This window comes from Pelophylax lessonae (genome assembly GCF_965119305.1).
Source record: "Pelophylax lessonae genome assembly, chromosome: 8".
In the NCBI taxonomy this organism is placed as follows: domain Eukaryota; kingdom Metazoa; phylum Chordata; class Amphibia; order Anura; family Ranidae; genus Pelophylax; species Pelophylax lessonae.
In genome coordinates, this window is record NC_138775.1 from 16474738 (window position 1) to 16496065 (window position 21328).

Below are 21328 nucleotides of genomic sequence, written 5' to 3' on the forward strand. Positions count from 1 at the left end.
AAAAAAAAAAAATAAATATATATATATATATACTCAAGGGGTACTTACAACGGTCAGATTGTATTTATGTAAAAGCTTTATCGCAAGAAGAAAAAAAACGAATGCCTTTAACTGCTCAAAATATTATCTGGACTTCAGCTTTAAATTTTTGGTCACTAATGTAAAGTCCATCTAAGTCCATCCAACACCCCCCTCTCCACTGCTTGACAATGCTGCTGTCCACAGATGGCTTTGTTGCCCCTCCATAGATACAGTGGAGAAGTGAACGTAGCCACCCTAAGACAAGGGGGTGTGTTAGGCTCGGTTTACGCTGCGCGACTTTGAATCGCGACGTGATGTGACTTTGATGTTTTGAGGCTTTGGCAAACCATAACAATACAGAGTGTAACACATATTATTACAAAAACCTCTAAAGTTGCAGCCAAAGTCTCAAAGATAAGACAAAGAAACGACACTTGTGTGTTTAACATTGCAGTCTTTGGCACTTGTGTCGCAAGGAAGATGCAGTAGTGCAGGAACCTTTTTTTTAGTTGTTGCAACTTAAATCGCAAGTAAGATGGCAGTTAAAGCGGTTGTACACCCAAACAAAAAAAAAAAAAAACCTGCAAGACAAAGGCATAATGAGCTAGTATGCATCGCATACTAGCTCATTATGTATTACTTACCTTAGAACGAAGCCCCGACACGGACCCCCGGACATCGCTGCGGGCGCTGCCATGATCCTTCGGCGTCTCTTCCGGGTTCGGCGGCTCCGGCGCTGTGATTGCATGCGCGCGAGAGTGATTTTCCGGCAAGCTCCCTGCAAGCAAAACTGAAGGTCCCCCACGGACCTTCAGAGCGCATGCGCCGCTCGCGTGAGCGGCTGCATGCACTGCAAATATCTCCTAAACCGTGCCGGTTTAGGAGATATTAATTGTACCTACAGGTAAGCCTTATTATAGGCTTACCTGTAGGTAAAAGTGTCAAAAAGCGGGATACTACCGCTTTAAATCAATGTGTTTTGATTTGTCGTGCGACTTTCTGTAGTCGCATGTTGCACAAGTCGCATGAGAAGTTGCAGCAGTGTGAACCAGGGCATAATGGCAGGATCACCAGTTGAAAATAAAGAAATAGAAGGCTAAAAAAGAAAAGAAAAGGAGAATAAATGCAGCCATCACATCCAGCGATCGGTAAGCTACAATGTATTATATTTTTATTTAGTTACACTTTAAGATCAGATGTAACAAAGAGAAGAAAATAAAATCTCATGGAGGGATTTGCATCCTGAGGATGGGAAATGTGAGCTCTGGATTGGGCGTATGATCTCCTCCTGCACCCCCTCCAGCAGTAGTGCATCATCTGTGATAAGACTCCTCTGCATCAGCACCACTCAACTGTCCATTCAGATGCATGGACACAAGCATGTCCTGCAGCGACATCTAGCGGCCAATATGAGGAACTGCACGTTGGCTACTCACCCCCCACCTCCTTGGCAGTTTTATTCATTAATCCTTATGTGAGTTGTCAGAGAGTGGTGTGGCTGCTGGGACTGTCTCCTCCTCACTCTCTGCCGGTCTGCCAGCCAGAGTGCACCTTCCCCAGCAGGCTCTTGTGCTGCCCTCTGCTCCTAGGCATGAATGGGGGCTGCACAGTTCTGCCACAGGGATGAGGAATGTCTAATCCAACTGAGGCTGGGGACTCCAGGCACTATTCCCTCCCCTCTCATATAACAGGCACTCTGAAACTTGGAGTTTATCATTGCACAAGCAAAAGCAATTGCACCTCCCTGCACAGGAGATACAGGCTGGGCTTCACAGCTGGTCCTGGATGTGGATTATTGGAAGATCTGCCCCTGGATTGGGCACCTTGCATGCAATTTTGGATTATTATCACCAGCTAGAGACATACTTTTGGATATTTTAGAAGAGTGGGGTCTAAAAGTTCCCTGGAAAAGAGAGGAGCTGCCAGAAACTCACAACAGCTTTGGGTTTCTTAGCCAGCTGTCTACAGCACCTCAATGGGCACTCATATGGAGATGGTATAGCTTGCTTTTGAGGACCTTTATAGCTGGATCATGGAGGGCTTTGGCAGTGACTGTATGAATAACTCCTGGGGGAACTCCAGCCTGGAGAACAGGAACCAGAGTGGGAACATCACCAGGGACCCTCTGAAGAGGAATGAGGAGGTGGCCAAGGTGGAGGTGGCAGTACTGGCCATCATCCTGATCTTGGCTCTGGTGGGGAATATTTGCGTCCTGATAGCTATTCACATCAACAGGCACAAGCATTCCCGCATGTACTTCTTCATGAAGCACCTGAGCATTGCGGATCTGGTGGTGGCCCTCTTCCAGGTTCTCCCCCAGCTCATCTGGGACATCACCTTCAGGTTCTACGCTCCAGACATCATGTGCAGGTTGGTCAAATATCTGCAGGTGGTGGGAATGTTTGCTTCCACCTACATGCTCCTGCTGATGTCCCTGGACAGGTGTCTGGCCATCTGCCAGCCTCTGAGGTCCCTACACAGGCGGTCAGATTGTGTCTACGTCCTGGTCACCTGGATCATCAGCTTCCTCCTAAGCATCCCTCAGATTGTCATCTTCTCCCTGACCTCAGTGGGCAATGGGGTCCATGACTGCTTGGCTGACTTCATCCAACCCTGGGGGCTCAAGGCTTATATCACCTGGATCACTTTGTCCGTCTACATCATCCCAGTCCTGATCCTCAGTGTCTGCTATGGGCTCATCAGCTTCAAGATTTGGCAGAACATTCGCCTGAAGACGGTCTGCGAAAGTAACCTGAGGCTTAGCAGCAACAAAAGAGCCACCCTGTCCCGGGTCAGCAGTGTCCGACTTATCTCCAAGGCCAAAATTCGGACAGTAAAAATGACGTTCATCATAGTGCTGGCCTATATCATATGCTGGACCCCTTTCTTCTACGTCCAGATGTGGTCAGTCTGGGACCCCGAAGCACCCAAAGAAGGTAAGGGGTGACTGCTCCACCCAGTGATTGTTGACACAAGGTCCTCTAGCACCCAAGGCGAAAATGCCAAAGTGAGCCCCCCCCCCATCACTTTAGGTTAGGTTGCATTAGGTAGGTCATTAGTTTGCATACTTTTTGAGCCCCCCCCCATCCTCCTTAAAGGGCCCAAGGGCAGCTACCTTTCTTGCTACCACCTGGCTCTACCACCATTATAACTTGATTGTACAGTCCACAGCATTCACAGGCAGATCTCTCACCAAGTATGATAGGCAGCCGATGGGCGCTCTTGCAGATTGCTGAACTTGGCCGAAGTTCACCTGGATTGGGCCAATGGTACTGTGCCATGTGCTTGTCTCTATTTTTATGTAGAAAAGTACTTACAAAAAAATGTCAATAAGCCTACCCAACCCGACCCCGCCTAGTCTACAGGGTATCAGTCAACCCAAGAGGACACAAGGTCCTCTAGCACCCAAGGCGAAAAGGCCAAAGGGAGACCCCCTCACTTTAGGTTAGGTTGTTTTAGGTAGGTCATTAGTTTGCATACTTTTTGAGCCCCCCCATTCTCTTAAAAGGTCCCAAGGGAAGCTACCTTTCTTGCTGCCACCTGGCTCTACCACCATTATAACTTGATTGTACAGTCCACAGCATTCACAGGCAGATCTCTCACCAAGTATGATGGGCAGCCGATGGGCACTCTTACAGATTGCTGAACTTGGCCGAACTTGGATTGGGCCGATGGTACCATGCCATGTGCTTGTCTCTATTTTTATGTAGAAAAGTACTTACAAAAAAATGGCAGCCTACCCGACCCAACCCCGCCTAGTCTGCAGGGTATCAGGCAACCCAAAATCAATATTTTAGTTTTTGGTAGATGCTGGAGGATTGAACCCTCAGATGGCATAGTGTTGGAACCCCATAGTAAGATGTCTACACCTGGGCTTCAAACTCTGCCTGGCATTGTGGTTATTACGGGAGAGTCCCTCACTCTTCCTGCTGAATTTCAATTAATGTTAACCACTTGACCTCCGGAAGATTTACTCCCCCTTCATGACCAGGCCATTTATTGCGATACGGCACTGCGTTACTTTAACTGACAATTGCGCGGTCGTGCAACGCTGTACACACATAAAATGTCTTTTTTTCCACAATTGGAGCTTTCTTTTGTTGAGTTTTTTATTTTTTGCACTATAAACAAAAAAAGTTCGACAATTGAAAAAAAAATAAAAAAAAAAAAACAATATTTTTTACATTTTGCTATAAAACATCCAATACATTTTTTTTTAAATCAAATTTTATTCATCAATTTAGGCCAATATGTAATCTGCTACATGTTTTTGGAAAAAACAAATCCCGATAGGCGTATATTGATTGGTTTATGCAAAAGTCATAGCGTGTACAAGCTATGGAATATTTTTATTTATTTTTATTTATTTATTTTTACTAGTAATGGCGGCGATCAGCGGCTTATAGTGTGGGACTGCGATATTGCAGCAGGCATTCTGACACTTTTGACACCACCAGTGAACTTTCGAACCAGTGACACTAATACAGTGATCAGTGCTAAGAATATGCACTGTCACTGTACTAATGACACTGGCTGGGAAGGGGTTAACATCAGGTGCGATCAAAAGGGTTAAATGTGTGCCTAGCCAGTGTTTTACTATACTGTGAGAGGTGCTTTTACTAGGGGAAGACATAAATCGTAGTCCTTGCTTTGCAGGAACACAGGATCAATGCCTTCCCTTCTGTCAGTATGGCAATCTGCCTTGTTTACATAGGCAGATTGCAGTTCCGTCTCTGTGGCTGATGATTGGCGGGTGCCGGCAGACATCAAGTCCGCGGTACCCCGCTGATCGGCTCCCGCTGTGTGTATATACACAGGATCTTGCGCACAGCGGCTGCCCTGTGGCAGTAAACTTGTTATAGGGTGGTCGGCAAGTAGCTCAGTCTAAAGCAGCCCTTCTCAACCTTTTTTCCCCAAAGGAACCTTTGCCACAATGTCTCAGGGAACCCCTACTAAGATTAGTCTATTGCTGGCCATTGGGGCAATGCCTCTTTCCATTGGTGGTGGTCAGTGGGAAGAAAGCCCCCTTACAGTGGTAGTCAGAATGCTGCCCTTAGAGTAATGCCACTGGTTCTGCCAATTGTTTTTTGACCAAGAACTATGTGGTCACCATCACATGGGAGGTCAGCAAGCCAAAGCTCAACCTTTTCCCCCCCCAAAGTAACCTGGGAGGTCAGCAAGCCAAAGCCCAATCTTTTTTCCCCCAAAGGAACCTTTGCCACAATGTCTCAGAGAACCCCTGCTAAGATAAGTCTATTGCTGGCCATTGGGGCAATGCCTCTTTACATTGGTGGTGGTCAGTGGGAAGAAAGCCCCCTTACAGTGGTGGTCAGAATGCTGCCCTTAGAGTAATACCACTGGTTCTGCCAATTGTTTTTTGACCTAGAACTATGTGGGCCCCATCACATGGGAGGTCAGCAAGCCAAAGCTCAACCTTTTCTCCCCCCAAAGAAACCTAGGAGGTCAGCAAGCCAAAGCTCAATATTTTCCCCCCAAAGGAACCTTTGCCACAATGTCTCAGGGAACCCCTGCTAAGATTAGTCTATTGCTGGCCATTGGGGCAATACCTCTGGAGAAACCCTAAGGATCTACGGAACCCTGGTTGAGATTTGGTTGCTCTAGAGCAGAATTTCAACACAGAGGAACCCTTAAAATAACTTTCCGCTCAGTAGGAAGAATGCTCCTTACAAATAGCTTAGAAGTTCAATGGTGTCAGTGGGAAAAAAAGCCCCCATACAGTAGTAGTCAAAATGCTGCCCTTAGAGTAATGCCACTGGCTCTGCCAAGTGGTGTTGGACCTAGAACTATGTGGGCACCATCACATGGGAGGTCAGCAAGCCACAGCTCAAGGTATCCCTAGTCACCTCTGGAGGAACCCTAAGGATCTATGGAACCCTGGTTGAGATTTGGTTTCTCTAGAGCAGCCTTTTAATACAGAGGAACCCTTGAAATAACTTTTTGCTCAGTTGGAAGAATTCTCCTTACAGATAGCTTAAAAGTTTAATGGTGTCAGTGGGAACTTATCTGGGAGGCAGAAATTGCTCATTGCGCAAGGAACCCCTAACAACCTCTGGAGGAACCCTGGTTGGGAAATGGTTACAGAGAATGCTGCAGAAAGAGTGAGACTCCAGAAAACCAAGAAGAAGCGTTAGCAGAAGATCACACCAGCAACTAGGGAGAGATTTAGCTTGCCACCTGTTGACCTTGCAATCTACTGACCGATCTGTAGAATCTGGTAGCTCAGGGTGGGTTATCTATACCTCTTGCGATGTATTCAGGGGGATATTTGTTAATCAGGGGTTACATTTCCGGGTCTTTGGTGGCTTTTGGTGTCTACACACATTATAATATCATTTAGCAACCACTGAATTGATGAGGTGTATGAGAAACACCTGGGCTGCTGATAGGGGGGGACCAACAGTCCCCTTGTACGGGGCCCGAGCACACAGGGAGGGGGATAAGTGATGGACAACAAATACAGAACTCTTCCTCCAGCAGCTGAAAGCTGATCTCTCTCCCTCTCCCGGCTGCCAGCTTTTATCTGCTGAGAAAGGTACAGTTGTCCTTTATTAATCTCCCTCCCTGTGTGGGCCCCCCTCCCAGCCCTGGCTCTAATGTTAGCTCTGCTCCTGAGTTTGTTTCTCTCCCTCTCTGTCTCTCTGATCCCGGAGCTCCAACTGCCCAGCCGGTATATCTTTAGGCTCCATTCACATATAGGCATCTTGGATCACAAGCAGAATTCCCACGATTCTGCCTGCGATCCTGAACCATTGCATGTTGCAGGACGCCCAGGCGATTCCCGTGACTTGCAATGGCACCCCAATTGTGGCCTGATTTTGCCGCGATTGTCACCCGACGAATCGCGGTAAAATCGTGCAAACAGAATCGCGGGACGCCTGTCGCCCAAAAGAAGCTCTTGTACTTTTTTTGGGCGACAGGTCTCCCACAATTTTGTTTGCGTGATTTTACCGTGATTCGTCGGGCGACAGTCAAGGTAAAATCTCGCCGCGTTTGGGGTGCCATTGCAGGTCACGGGAATCGCACGGGTGTCCCACAACTTGCAATGGTTCGGGATAGCGGGCAGAATCACAGCAATTCTGCCTGAGATCCGAAATGTCTATACGTGAATGGAGCCCTAATATTTTCTTGGGGGGGGCCCTGTCAGGTAGTCTGTACGGGGCCCTACGATTTCTATCAGCAGCCCTGGGGAACACACATAATATCATTCCCTCTCAAAAAGATGGTCATAGCAAGTGATTTCCCAGGAGATGACAGACCGGTGAACTGTATGATGCCCATTGTATATAAAGGTCCATATTATGGACGGTGGATAATGCATGCAGTCTGTGTGTGGAGGGGGGAGGGCGGTAGTCTTACCAATCCTTTGATTTTATTTAATTCCAGGAATGCTGAATAAATATTTGCACACCCTGTGCAGTGGCGTTGTATAATATATTACACAAACAGTAGAAAAATGACATCATGGAATAAGACTAAACCTGTGTCTGTGCACCCGTGGGTAGTGGAGGGGTTCCAAATGGGTGAAGACTTGCTGGGACTTGTAGTTCTTCCACAGCCGGAGGGATCCAGGCTGCCTTTTCTTTGTGTGAAGACTTGCTGACACTTGTAGTTCTTTCACAGCTGAGGGGATCCAGGCTGCCTATTCTTTGTGTGAGGACTTGCTGGGACTTGTAGTTCTTCCACAGCCGGAGGGATCCAGGCTGCCTTTTCTTTGTGTTAAGACTTCCTGGGACTTGTAGTTCTTCCAGAGCCGGGGGAACCAGGCTGTTTTATTTTTTGTGTGAAGACTTGCTGAGACTTGTAGTTCTTTCACAGCTGAGTGGATCCAGGCTGCCTATTCTGTATGTGAAGACTTCCTTGGACTTGTAGTTCTTCCACGGCCAAAGTGATCCAGGCTGCCTATTCTTTGTGTGAAGACTTGTTGGGACTTGTAGTTCTTCCAGAGCCAGGGGGACCCAGGCTATTTTATTCTTTGTGTGAAGACTTGCTTGGACTTGTAGTTCTTCCACAGCTAAAGTGATCCATGCACCTATTCTTTGTGTAAAGACTTGCTGGGACTTTTAGTTCTTCCACAGCCGGGGGGGGGGATCAAGGCTGCCTATTCTTTGTGTGAAGACTTGCTGACACTTGTAGTTCTTCCACAGCTGAGGGGATCCAGGCTGCCTATTCTTTGTGTGAGGACTTGCTGGGACTTGTAGTTCTTCCACAGCCGGAGGGATCCAGGCTGCCTTTTCTTTGTGTTAAGACTTCCTGGGACTTGTAGTTCTTCCACAGCTGAGGGGATCCAGGTTGCCTATTCTTTATTATGTTTGTAGAATGTATTATCTGTGTCACATCTTAGCCTCTTGTAGAATGGGTCCCGCTGGCTGCGCCCCAGGCGGGATTATAAATGATTCTATTATCCTGAGTAGTGCTGAGAATTCATCTCTCGGTGTAGAAGTCGCACGCTGATCACCGGAGTCAGGCGTCTGCTCGATGGTCGGATTCAGTCCTGTACAGCTTACCGCATAGAATAGAGTTAGGGTGCGGGACCAGGGCCGGACTGGGAATAAAATTCAGCCCTGGAAATAATTTCATACCAGCCCCATAGTATTATTATACCGGCCCAACAGCATTACCTCATTTTCTGTTCATAAAAGGGAAAACCATGTAATTTGAAGAGTGTATTATAGATAAGACAGATATGAAAATACATAGGGCTTTATATATGTATATATATATATATATATATATATATATATATATTAGCAAATTCAGGTTAAAAGTTCGGGCATGGTACAGGAGAGGCAGGGCTGCGGGCATGGTGCAGGACAGGGAGAGGCTGCGGGCATTGTACAGGAGATGTAGAGACTGTGGGCATAGTACAGGAGAGGTAGAGACTACAGCATAGTACAGGAGAGGTAGAGACTACAGCATAGTACAGGAGATGCAGGGCTGCGGACATGGTGCAGGATATGCAGGGGCTGCAGACATGGTACAGGAGATTGCAGGGACTGCGGGCATGGTGCAGGAGATGCAGTGCTGCGGGCATGGTACAGGAGATGCAGTGCTGCGAGCATGGTACAGGAGACGCAGTGCTGCGGACATGGTACAGGAGACGCAGTGCTGCGGACATGGTACAGGAGACGCAGTGCTGCGGACATGGTACAGGAGATGCAGGGGCTGCGGGCATTGTGCAGGAGATGCAGTGCTGCGGGCATGGTGCAGGAGATGCAGGGCTGCGGACATGGTACAGGAGACGCAGTGCTGCGGACATGGTACAGGAGATGCAGGGGCTGCGGGCATTGTGCAGGAGATGCAGTGCTGCGGACATGGTACAGGAGACGCAGTGCTGCGGACATGGTACAGGAGATGCAGGGGCTGCGGGCATGGTACAGGAGATGCAGTGCTGCGGGCATGGTGCAGGAGATGCAGGGCTGCGGACATGGTACAGGAGATGCAGGGGCTGCGGGCATGGTACAGGAGATGCAGTGCTGCGGGCATTGTGCAGGAGATGCAGTGCTAAACACAAAAAAAAAAATGAAAATTTTTAACAAAAAAAAAAACATTTTTCATAGTTTGTTATAAAATTTAGCAAACAGGTAATTTTTCTTCTTTACTTATGTATGCTGATGAGGCTGCACTGATAGGGTGCACTGATAGGCACTGATAGGCACCAATAAGGCAGAAGTGATAGGTAGCACTGATGGGCACTGAGGAGGTGGCACTGATGGACACTGAGGAGGTGGCACTGGTGGGCACTGATCAGGAGGCACTGACGAGGCTGCACTGGTGGGCCCTGCTAGGTGGCACTGATGGGCACTGATAGGCGACACTGAGAGGTGGCACTGATGGGCACCCGATAGGCAGCACTGACAGGCATTGTTAGGTGGCAGTGATAGGCAGCACTGAGAGGTGGCACTGATAGGTGGCACTGGTGGGCACTGATTAGCAGTACTGATGGGCACTGATTAGCAGCACTGATGGGCATTGATAGGTGGCACTGGTGGTCACTGATTAGCAGTACAGGTGGGCACTGGTAGGTGGCACTGATGGGCACTGATAGGCAGCACTGAAGGACACTGATAGGCAGCATTGAAGGGCACTGATAGGTGGCACTGATGGGCACTGATAGGCACTGGTAGGTGGCAGTGATAACCAGCACTGATAGGTGCACTGATGGGCACTAATAGATGGCACTGAAAGGGACTGATAGGTGGCACTGATGGGCACTGGTAAGTGGCAGTGATAGGCAACACTGATAGGTGGCACTGATGGGCACTGATAGGCGGCACTGAAGGCAACTGATAGCCACTGGTAGGTGGCAGTGATAGGCAACACTGATTGGTAATACTGATGATTAGGCACTGATTAGCAGTACTGATGGGCACTGATAGGTGGCACTGGTGGGCACTGATTAGCAGTACTGATGGGCACAGGTTAGCAGCACTGGTGGGCAAATGTTTGGACTGATGTCCTTGTAATAGAAGCCAGGTAACGGCTTTCTTCTTTGTTCCTCATTCTGTCAGCGTGAGGGAAAAAAAAGCCGGTAGCCGTCTTCTCTTTACTTCCATGATGAGATGTGATTGGCTGACAGCAGATCATGTGGTAAAGGTCCGTGACTGCCCCTTTACCCCGATCTGTGATCAGCCAAGTCCCTGCGTCTTTCGGCTTTAGCGCCGGCGTGAAGTGGGTAACATATCAACCACTTGACCTACGGAAGGTTTTACTCCCTTCATGATCAGGGCATTTTGTGCTTTTCAGCACTGCGCTGCTTTAACTGGTAATTGCGCGGTCATGCAACGCTGTACCCAAATGTCATATATGTCATTGTTTTCACACAAATGGAGCTTTCTATTGGCGGTATTTGATCATCTCTGCCTTTTTTTTTTTTTTATATATAAAATGAAAAAAGACCAAAAATTTTGAAAATAAAAAAAAGAATATTTTCTACTATCTGTTATAAAACATCCAAAAAAAAAAAATCTAAATTCTTCATAACTTTAGGCCAGAATGTATTTTGCTACATGTCTTTGGTAAAAAACCAAACTGCCTTTCTGGAGAGAGGAGACACTATTGGGGACACTAGTATGATTCCCATTGTGACCAGACACTGATCCTTACAGACGCTATACTAGTAATGACGGTGATCAGCCACTTATAGTGTGACTTTGATAGGGTGGCGGACAATCTGGCGCTAACAGACACTGGCTGGGAGGATCACTAACTGCCACAGATGTCACTAGGGCAGGGCCAGGACAAGGGGTAGGCAGGAGGGACTGCTGCCCTGGGCACTGTGGTATTATATGAGTTGCGGGGGACACCACAAGGGGTTGGGGGCAGGGGATTTGTTTTGGAAGAGGGAAATTTGGGGGACGGCACTGGGTAAGCTTTGTTATAGGAGGGGAAATTTAGGGAATGGGGGTGCTAAGAGTCGTGATTTAGGGGGATTTGTGCAGGGAGGGGCAGGGCCGGGACAAGGGGTGGGCAGGAGGAACTGCTGCCCTGGGCACTGTGGTATTAAATGAGTTGCAGGGGGCACCACAAGGGGTTGGGGGCAGGGGATTTGTTTTGGAAGAGGGAAATTTGGGGGACAGCGCTGGGTAAGCATTGTTCTAGGAGGGGAAATTTAGGGAATGGGGGTGCTAAGAGTCGTGATTTAGGGGGATTTGTGCAGGGAGGGGCAGGGCCGGGACAAGGGGTGGGCAGGAGGAACTGCTGCCCTGGACACAGTGGTATTATATGAGTTGCGGGGGGCACCACAAGGGGTTTGGGGCAGGGGATTTGTTTTGGAATAGGGAAATTTGGGGGACGGCACTGGGTAAGCTTTGTTCTAGGAGGGGAAATTTAGGGAATGGGGGTGCTAAGAGTCGTGATTTAGGGGGATTTGTGCAGGGAGGGGCAGGGCCGGGACAAGGGGTGGGCAGCAGGAACTGCTGCCCTGGACACTGTGGTATTATATGAGTTGCGGGGGGCACCACAAGGGGTTTGGGGCAGGGGATTTGTTTTGGAAGAGGGAAATTTGGGGGACGGCACTGGGTAAGCTTTCTTCTAGGAGGGGAAATTTAGGGAATGGGGGTGCTAAGAGTCGTGATTTAGGGGGATTTGTGCAGGGAGGGGCAGGGCCGGGACAAGGGGTGGGCAGGAGGAACTGCTGCCCTGGGCACTGTGGTATTATATGAGTTGCGGGGGGGGGGGGGCACCACAAGGGGTATGGGGCAGGGGATTTGTGTTGGAAGGGGAAATTTGGGGGAAGGCGCTGGGTAAGCATTGTTCTAGGGGGGGACATTTAGGGAATGGGGGTGCTAAGAGTGGGGATTTATAGGGATTTGTGCAGGGAGGGGGCGCTGCCCTGGGCACTGTGGTATTATATGAGTTGCAGGGGGCACCACAAGGGGTTGGGGGCAGGGGATTTGTGTTGGAAGGGGAAATTTGGGGGAAGGCGCTGGGTAAGCATTGTTCTAGGGGGGGACATTTAGGGAATGGGGGTGCTAAGAGTGGGGATTTATAGGGATTTGTGCATGGAGGGGGGCGCTGCCCTGGGCACTGTGGTATTATATGAGTTGCAGGGGGCACCACAAGGGGTTGGGGGCAGGGGATTTGTGTTGGAAGGGGAAATTTGGGGGAAGGCGCTGGGTAAGCATTGTTCTAGGGGGGGGACATTTAGGGAATGGGGGTGCTAAGAGTGGGGATTTATAGGGATTTGTGCAGGGAGGGGGCGGCTGCCCTGGGCACTGTGGTATTATATGGGTTGCAGGGGGCACCACAAGGGGTTTGGGGCAGGGGATTTGAGTTGGAAGGGGAAATTTGGGGGACGGCGCTGGGTAAGCATTGTTCTAGGAGGGGAAATTTAGGAAATGGGGGTGCTAAGAGTGTTGATTTTTGGGGATTTGTGCAGGGAGGGGGTGGCTTCCCTGGGCACTGTGGTGCCATGTGAGGTGGGGGGTGGGGGGCACCACACGGAGATTAGGGGGAAGGGGATTTGTGTTGGGAGGAGGAAACTGGGGGATGGCAGAAGGTAAGAATGGTTCTAGGAGGGAAAATTTAGGGAGGTATGCTAGGAGAGATGGTTTGGGGGTATTTGTGTTGGGGGGGGGACAGGACTTAGGACGTGCTAGGAGGGAGGATTTTGGGGGTTTGTGCTAGTAAAGGTGATATGGTAGAGGGGGGGAAGCGATTTGTGCTAGGAGGGGGAAATTGTTTTGGGGCAGGGGGGATTTGTACTGGGGAGAGAGGATTGTAGCTGGGGGGCAAGGATTAGTGCAAGCAGATTAGTGCTCAATTTTTATGGGGTGGGGGATTTTGCTGACACATAATGGTCATATATCTTGGAGGGGGGGGGGGGGGTAGCAATTTGGCATGTTTGCCCAGGGCTCTAGATGACCTTGTCCCAATAGGGAGGGGGGAAGAAGATTTGTACTAGGAGGGGGGTGGGGGGAATTTGTGCTGGGAGGGCAAGATTTGAAGTGGGGGGAAGAGGATGTGTACTAGGAGGGTACATTTCAGAGGCGTCGGTGCGTGCACGCCCCCAGGCCCAGAGCACGCTCAAGCAGGCGGGCCGCCCTGCCGCAATATATCTGTGTGGGGTGGTCCTCAGGTGGTTAAGATAATCCCTGGAGATCCTGCCACAGGAAGCCTCGTTCATCCACTTCCTGTTATAGGGTGACAACTCCCTGCAGCAAACTCCCAGCGCAAAGGGAGTTACGCAAATATGCGGTCCCCACAGAAAAAACACCAGTCCAGCTGGGCCGCATATCTGTGTTACGCCGGCCTGAAGGGATTAAAGGGCCCTTCTATGGGTCAGTGGGGCCAAAAACATTCCATTCTCCTCCAACACTCAGGAACTTTTTGGGGCTTTACACGCCGGGGGAGATTCCGCACAATGCTCAGGTGTAAAGGAGCGCCATGAGAATAATGGAATTCTTCATCTTTAGTGTTGTCACACTTCAGGAATTTCACAATAAAAGGTTCAGGTGTGTGCGGGAGCTAAAGAAGCACCGCAGCATCATGTTATCTGACCCCGACTTACTCTTATTGGAGAGGGGGGGAGGGGGGAGTGCTCAGATATTTTATTACTGGAATTAGATTGAAAAGTTGGGGTATCCCTCCAAGGATGGGAAACACACATTTCCCGCACATAGTAACCAATCCAGGCTTGCCTTAGTACAAGGCATATACACATTTCCCGCACATAGTAACCAATCCACGTTTTCCTTGCAAGGGATATACACATTTCCCACACATAGAAACGTCTGTACATGGGATCTATTAAAAACTCTCCGACAGAGAGAGGGAAAAGGAAGGCAATATAATATTTGAAGAAAACATATTGGGGAAGATGGGTGAGGCCACTTCTGTTCTCCGCTCTCCCATGAGTCATATCATTGGGGGACATTTAATAGGCAAATTATATAGCGCCAACAGTTTGCACAGTTTATATATAGCGCCAACAGTTTGCACAGTTTATATATAGCGCCAACAGTTTGCACAGTTTATATATAGCGCCAACAGTTTGCACAGTTTATATATAGCGCCAACAGTTTGCACAGTTTATATATATATATAGCGCTAAAAGTTTGCACAGTTTATATATAGCACCAACAGTTTGCACAGTTTATATATAGCGCTAACAGTTTGCACAGTTTATATATAGCGCTAACAGTTTGCACAGTATATATATATATAGCGCTAAAAGTTTGCACAGTTTATATATAGCACCAACAGTTTGCACAGTTTATATATAGCGCTAACAGTTTGCACAGTTTATATATAGCGCTAACAGTTTGCACAGTTTATATATAGCGCTAAAAGTTTGCACAGTTTATATATAGCACCAACAGTTTGCACAGTTTATATATAGCGCTAACAGTTTGCACAGTTTATATATAGCGCTAACAGTTTGCACAGTATATATATATATAGCGCTAAAAGTTTGCACAGTTTATATATAGCACCAACAGTTTGCACAGTTTATATATAGCGCTAACAGTTTGCACAGTTTATATATAGCGCTAACAGTTTGCACAGTATATATATATATAGCGCTAAAAGTTTGCACAGTTTATATATAGCACCAACAGTTTGCACAGTTTATATATAGCGCTAACAGTTTGCACAGTTTATATATAGCGCTAACAGTTTGCACAGTTTATATATAGCACCAACAGTTTGCACAGTTTATATATAGCGCTAACAGTTTGCACAGTTTATATATAGCGCTAACAGTTTGCACAGTTTATATATAGCGCCAACAGTTTGCACAGTTTATATATAGCGCCAACAGTTTGCACAGTTTATATATAGCGCTAACAGTTTGCACAGTTTATATATAGCGCTAACAGTTTGCACAGTATATATATATATAGCGCTAACAGTTTGCACAGTTTATATATAGCACCAACAGTTTGCACAGTTTATATATAGCGGTAACAGTTTGCACAGTTTATATATAGCACCAACAGTTTGCACAGTTTATATATAGCGCTAACAGTTTGCACAGTTTATATATAGCGCTAACAGTTTGCACAGTTTATATATAGCGCCAACAGTTTGCACAGTTTATATATAGCGCTAACAGTTTGCACAGTATATATATATATAGCGCTAAAAGTTTGCACAGTTTATATATAGCACCAACAGTTTGCACAGTTTATATATAGCGCTAACAGTTTGCACAGTTTATATATAGCGCTAACAGTTTGCACAGTATATATATATAGCGCTAACAGTTTGCACAGTTTATATATAGCGCTAACAGTTTGCACAGTTTATATATAGCGCCAACAGTTTGCACAGTTTATATATAGCGCTAACAGTTTGCACAGTATATATATATATAGCGCTAACAGTTTGCACAGTTTATATATAGCGCTAACAGTTTGCACAGTTTATATATAGCGCCAACAGTTTGCACAGTTTATATATAGCGCTAACAGTTTGCACAGTATATATATATATAGCGCTAAAAGTTTGCACAGTTTATATATAGCACCAACAGTTTGCACAGTTTATATATAGCGCTAACAGTTTGCACAGTTTATATATAGCACCAACAGTTTGCACAGTTTATATATAGCGCTAACAGTTTGCACAGTTTATATATAGCGCTAACAGTTTGCACAGTTTATATATAGCGCCAACAGTTTGCACAGTTTATATATAGCGCTAACAGTTTGCACAGTATATATATATATAGCGCTAAAAGTTTGCACAGTTTATATATAGCACCAACAGTTTGCACAGTTTATATATAGCGCTAACAGTTTGCACAGTTTATATATAGCGCTAACAGTTTGCACAGTATATATATATATATAGCGCTAAAAGTTTGCACAGTTTATATATAGCACCAACAGTTTGCACAGTTTATATATAGCGCTAACAGTTTGCACAGTTTATATATAGCGCTAACAGTTTGCACAGTATATATATATATAGCGCTAAAAGTTTGCACAGTTTATATATAGCACCAACAGTTTGCACAGTTTATATATAGCGCTAACAGTTTGCACAGTTTATATATAGCACCAACAGTTTGCACAGTTTATATATAGCGCTAACAGTTTGCACAGTTTATATATAGCACCAACAGTTTGCACAGTTTATATATAGCGCTAACAGTTTGCACAGTTTATATATAGCACCAACAGTTTGCACAGTTTATATATAGCGCTAACAGTTTGCACAGTTTATATATAGCGCTAACAGTTTGCACAGTTTATATATAGCGCCAACAGTTTGCACAATTTATATATAGCGCCAACAGTTTGCACAGTTTATATATAGCGCTAACAGTTTGCACAGTTTATATATAGCGCTAACAGTTTGCACAGTATATATATATATATAGCGCTAAAAGTTTGCACAGTTTATATATAGCACCAACAGTTTGCACAGTTTATATATAGCGCTAACAGTTTGCACAGTTTATATATAGCACCAACAGTTTGCACAGTTTATATATAGCGCTAACAGTTTGCACAGTTTATATATAGCGCTAACAGTTTGCACAGTTTATATATAGCGCTAACAGTTTGCACAGTTTATATATAGCGCTAACAGTTTGCACAGTTTATATATAGCACCAACAGTTTGCACAGTTTATATATAGCGCTAACAGTTTGCACAGTTTATATATAGCGCTAACAGTTTGCACAGTATATATATATATATATATATATAGCGCTAAAAGTTTGCACAGTTTGTATATAGCACCAACAGTTTGCACAGTTTATATATAGCAACAACAGTTTGCACAGTTTATATATAGCGCTAACAGTTTGCACAGTATATATATATAGCGCTAAAAGTTTGCACAGTTTGTATATAGCACCAAGAGTTTGCACAGTTTATATATAGCGCTAACAGTTTGCACAGTTTATATATAGCGCTAACAGTTTGCACAGTTTATATATAGCGCCAACAGTTTGCACAGTTTATATATAGCGCTAACAGTTTGCACAGTTTATATATAGCGCTAACAGTTTGCACAGTTTATATATAGCGCTAACAGTTTGCACAGTATATATATATAGCGCTAAAAGTTTGCACAGTTTGTATATAGCACCAAGAGTTTGCACAGTTTATATATAGCGCTAACAGTTTGCACAGTTTATATATAGCGCTAACAGTTTGCACAGTTTATATATAGCGCTAAAAGTTTGCACAGTTTGTATATAGCACCAACAGTTTGCACAGTATATATATATAGCGCTAAAAGTTTGCACAGTTTGTATATAGCGCCAACAGTTTGCGCAGTTTATATATAATAACACAAATCAATCAGCGCTGACAGAGTATGAAGGTACTAAAAATAGATATGCATGCTGAACATCGACCCAGGAACACAGCGTAAAACCCAGACAGAAATTATATATGATAAAATGGCGCAGCGCAAATCAGATAACTGCACAAATAAAAGTTAAAGATCCATAGATGAATGATGGGTAAGGAAACAGTCCATATAAAGAAGTAAAGTCCCAAAAGCCACATAAATATAAATAGAATCCACATAAAGTGCTCAAAGGCAGGCTATGTCCGGTGCTGATCCCCTTCACCAAAGGCACACACCTCACTAAATGACCCCTGTATTACCAGCGGGTCCAATAGGCAAAAGCATATAGAAGCATCAGTCCTTCCAGTATGCATCACCACCAGGGTACAGCAGAAATCCAGGATCCAGCCACTCAGATGTAAAATAATCCAATATATATGAGAGGAAAGAGAGACTTCTAAGTGTATACCGTATAAACAAGTATATTTAATTCAAGAATCAATCACACTTACACATGAGTACTATAAAATGCGCAGATCCATAGGCGTGCGCACAGGGTGTGCCAGGTGTGCCTGGGCACACCCTAATCACCCTGTTTGGCACAGATTCACTCTGTTTAGGCCCCTGATGTTTCAGAAAATGTAAAAAAAAAATGTATAAAAAAAACAATAAAAACTTGCACCTGCCACTGCCCTACTGACACTGCCCACTGCTCTGCTGACACTATCAGTATATACAGTATACATGTGTGTTTGAGCTTTGGGGTGCACACCCTAATGCAATAGGCTGCGCACACCTATGCGCAGATCAATCCATAACAATGAACGCCGCTGCATTCTCCCCTCCAGTACAGCAAGCCGCACAGACGCTTGGAACAGCAGCGGGTGGCGTCAGCAACAGGCGACTCCACCTCCCGTACGCGTTACATCCTACGGGACTTCGTCAGCGGGGGTGTGCCCGACAACAGTTTGCACAGTTTATATATAGCGCCAACAGTTTGCACAATCTATATATAGCGCCAACAGTTTGCACAATCTATATATAGCGCCAACAGTTTGCACAGTTTATATATAGCGCCAACAGTTTGCGCAATCTATATATAGCGCCAACAGTTTGCACAGTTTATATATAGCGCCAACAGTTTGCACAGTTTATATATAGCGCCAACAGTTTGCACAATCTATATATAGCGCCAACAGTTTGCACAGTTTATATATAGCGCCAACAGTTTGCACAATCTATATATAGCGCCAACAGTTTGCACAGTTTATATATAGCGCCAACAGTTTGCACAGTTTATATATAGCGCCAACAGTTTGCACAATCTATATATAGCGCCAACAGTTTGCACAATCTATATATAGCGCCAACAGTTTGCGCAGTGCTTTACTATATAAAGAGAGACAGAGTCCAGTGACAATACAATAGTGAGGGTTGGAAGGGTCCTGTTATGAGAGGTAGCAACTGAATACAAATTAGCGTCTCAGTTGCAGATCAGGCGGCTTCTCCTTCAGCAGCGTCTCTGCGACAATTTTATAGACTTGTGCTTCTGTATTGCTGGGCAGCGAAGTGCAACAGTTTACAAAGTTGAAACAAGGAATTATTACTGAAGATAATACGGATTTCCCCTCTGAACGGACACAGAATGAAGAGGCGGTCAGGATCTGAGCAAACTTACTCACAAAGGAGGACATTAGAGCAGCCAAATGAGGGCTTTATGACTGGAACCTTGTAATGAATCTGCGCCACAATGTGTCTCTCCGCTCTTCTTCAGCATTACTGCACCTTGTCAGAGAATTGATACATTGCACCATTTTATTGTCATTTTCTTATTCTGTGTCTGTGTAGGGCAAAAAATCCGTCTCATCTAGACATGTGCAGAACGAAAAAAAATTGTTTCATTTTGATTGATTATTTACATAAATTGGTTTCATGAAATTAATTTTCAGAATTAGTTTTGTTTATTCGAATTCAAATCTATTCAAATTTTCCAAATTCTGAATTCAAATCAAATTCCATTCTAATTACGTTCAAATTGCATTGGAATCGAATTCCATTTGAAATCTAATTTATTCTATTCGAAATTCGAATTTTGGAAGATGGTTATATTCTTTCTATGCCATTCCTTTCTATTGTTTTTTTTTTTCTGTTCTTTTACTTTCTATTCTATTATTTTCTTTTCTATTATATTCTATTACTTTCTATTCTAATTCAAATTTTGGAAAACAGTTATGTTGTTTTATTCTTTCTATTCTATTATAGTCTATTATTTTCTATTGATAATTCTATTCTAATCTATTCTTTTCTATTATATTCAAATTCAAATTTATTATATTAAAATATTGGGAAATGGTTATATTCTTTCTATTCTATTCTACTGTTTTTGGAATTTTATTCTATTCTTTTATTTTCTATTCTATTCTTTTCTATTTAAAATTTGAATTTCGGAAGAAGGTTATATTCTTTCTATTTTGTTCTATTCTATTCTTTTCTCTTTTTTCTATTCTATTCTTTTCTATTGTATTCATATTAAAATTTATTATATTTGAAATTCTTTCCTGGGTGTACATAATATAACTTGGTATTAGATTTTTTTTTTTCGGTAAAGGTGATCCAGGGAATATCTGATTGCCTCTCAGGTGATCAGGAAGGACTTTTTTTGTTCCCCTGCTGTAGAAAATGATCATGCTTTGCTGGGGTTTTTTCGCCTTCCTCTGGATCAACTGCGGGTATAGAATTGTGTATATGGGATTGTATGGTTGGGTTCTCAATACTGTTTTTTTTTTTTTTTTTTTTTTCTTTTTGTTGGTTGAAGCAGATGGACTTTTTTCAACCTGACTATGTAACTAAGTAAATTCGAATTTCAGAAGATGGTTATATTCTTTTTATTGTATTCCATTGTATTCTATTCCATTTTTTCTTCGGTTCTATTCTGTTCTTTTATTTTCTATTCTATCCTTTTATTTTCTATTCAGTTTTTTTCTATTCTTTTATTTTGTATTCTGTTCTGTTTTATAATGGGAAGCCAGGTAATGAAAACCTAAAGTAGCTGAGCCCTCATCCCAATATTGACAATTGGAAACAGGAGAAAAAAACCCTCTGTGGGACTTTAAAGAGCCACAATGGAATCAGCACATAAAACAGTTTTTATTGTACAAAACAATCATAACAATAGAACATACACGATTAAAAACGAAGGCTGTCGAGTGAAAGGCATACAATACACAGTCCAGTCCAAAGAAAAAAACAACCAAAGGGGGCCCCAGGGGTGATGTGTTTTACTCCATTATATTCTGTTCTTTTATTTTCTATTCTATTCTATTATTTTCTATTATATTCCTTTATTTTTTATTCTATTTTATTCTCTTCGGAAATTCAAATTGAATTAGAAAACTATTTGAATTTTGTCCAAATTTTGTTTCGTTATTTCAGGTTTTGTTCATTTCTGTTGTAATTCGGAAATTCGGATACATCTGATTTTCCGAATAACGAAAACTTTGTCTGAATTTAAATCCGAACGAGAAGAACCGCTCA

The 21328-nt window shown here is 44.4% G+C and overlaps 1 protein-coding gene across 1 annotated transcript in view; it reads left to right on the forward strand.

Annotated features, from left to right (window-relative positions):
- Positions 1–1486: 1486 nt before the first annotated feature.
- OXTR (oxytocin receptor) overlaps positions 1487–21328 on the forward strand; it is an 81069-nt gene continuing 61227 nt past the window's right edge. The window contains exon 1 of the mRNA XM_082264833.1: positions 1487–2957. Within this exon, the coding sequence (XP_082120959.1) occupies positions 2054–2957 (904 nt within the window). The 5' untranslated portion in view covers positions 1487–2053. The remainder of the gene's footprint in view (positions 2958–21328) is intronic.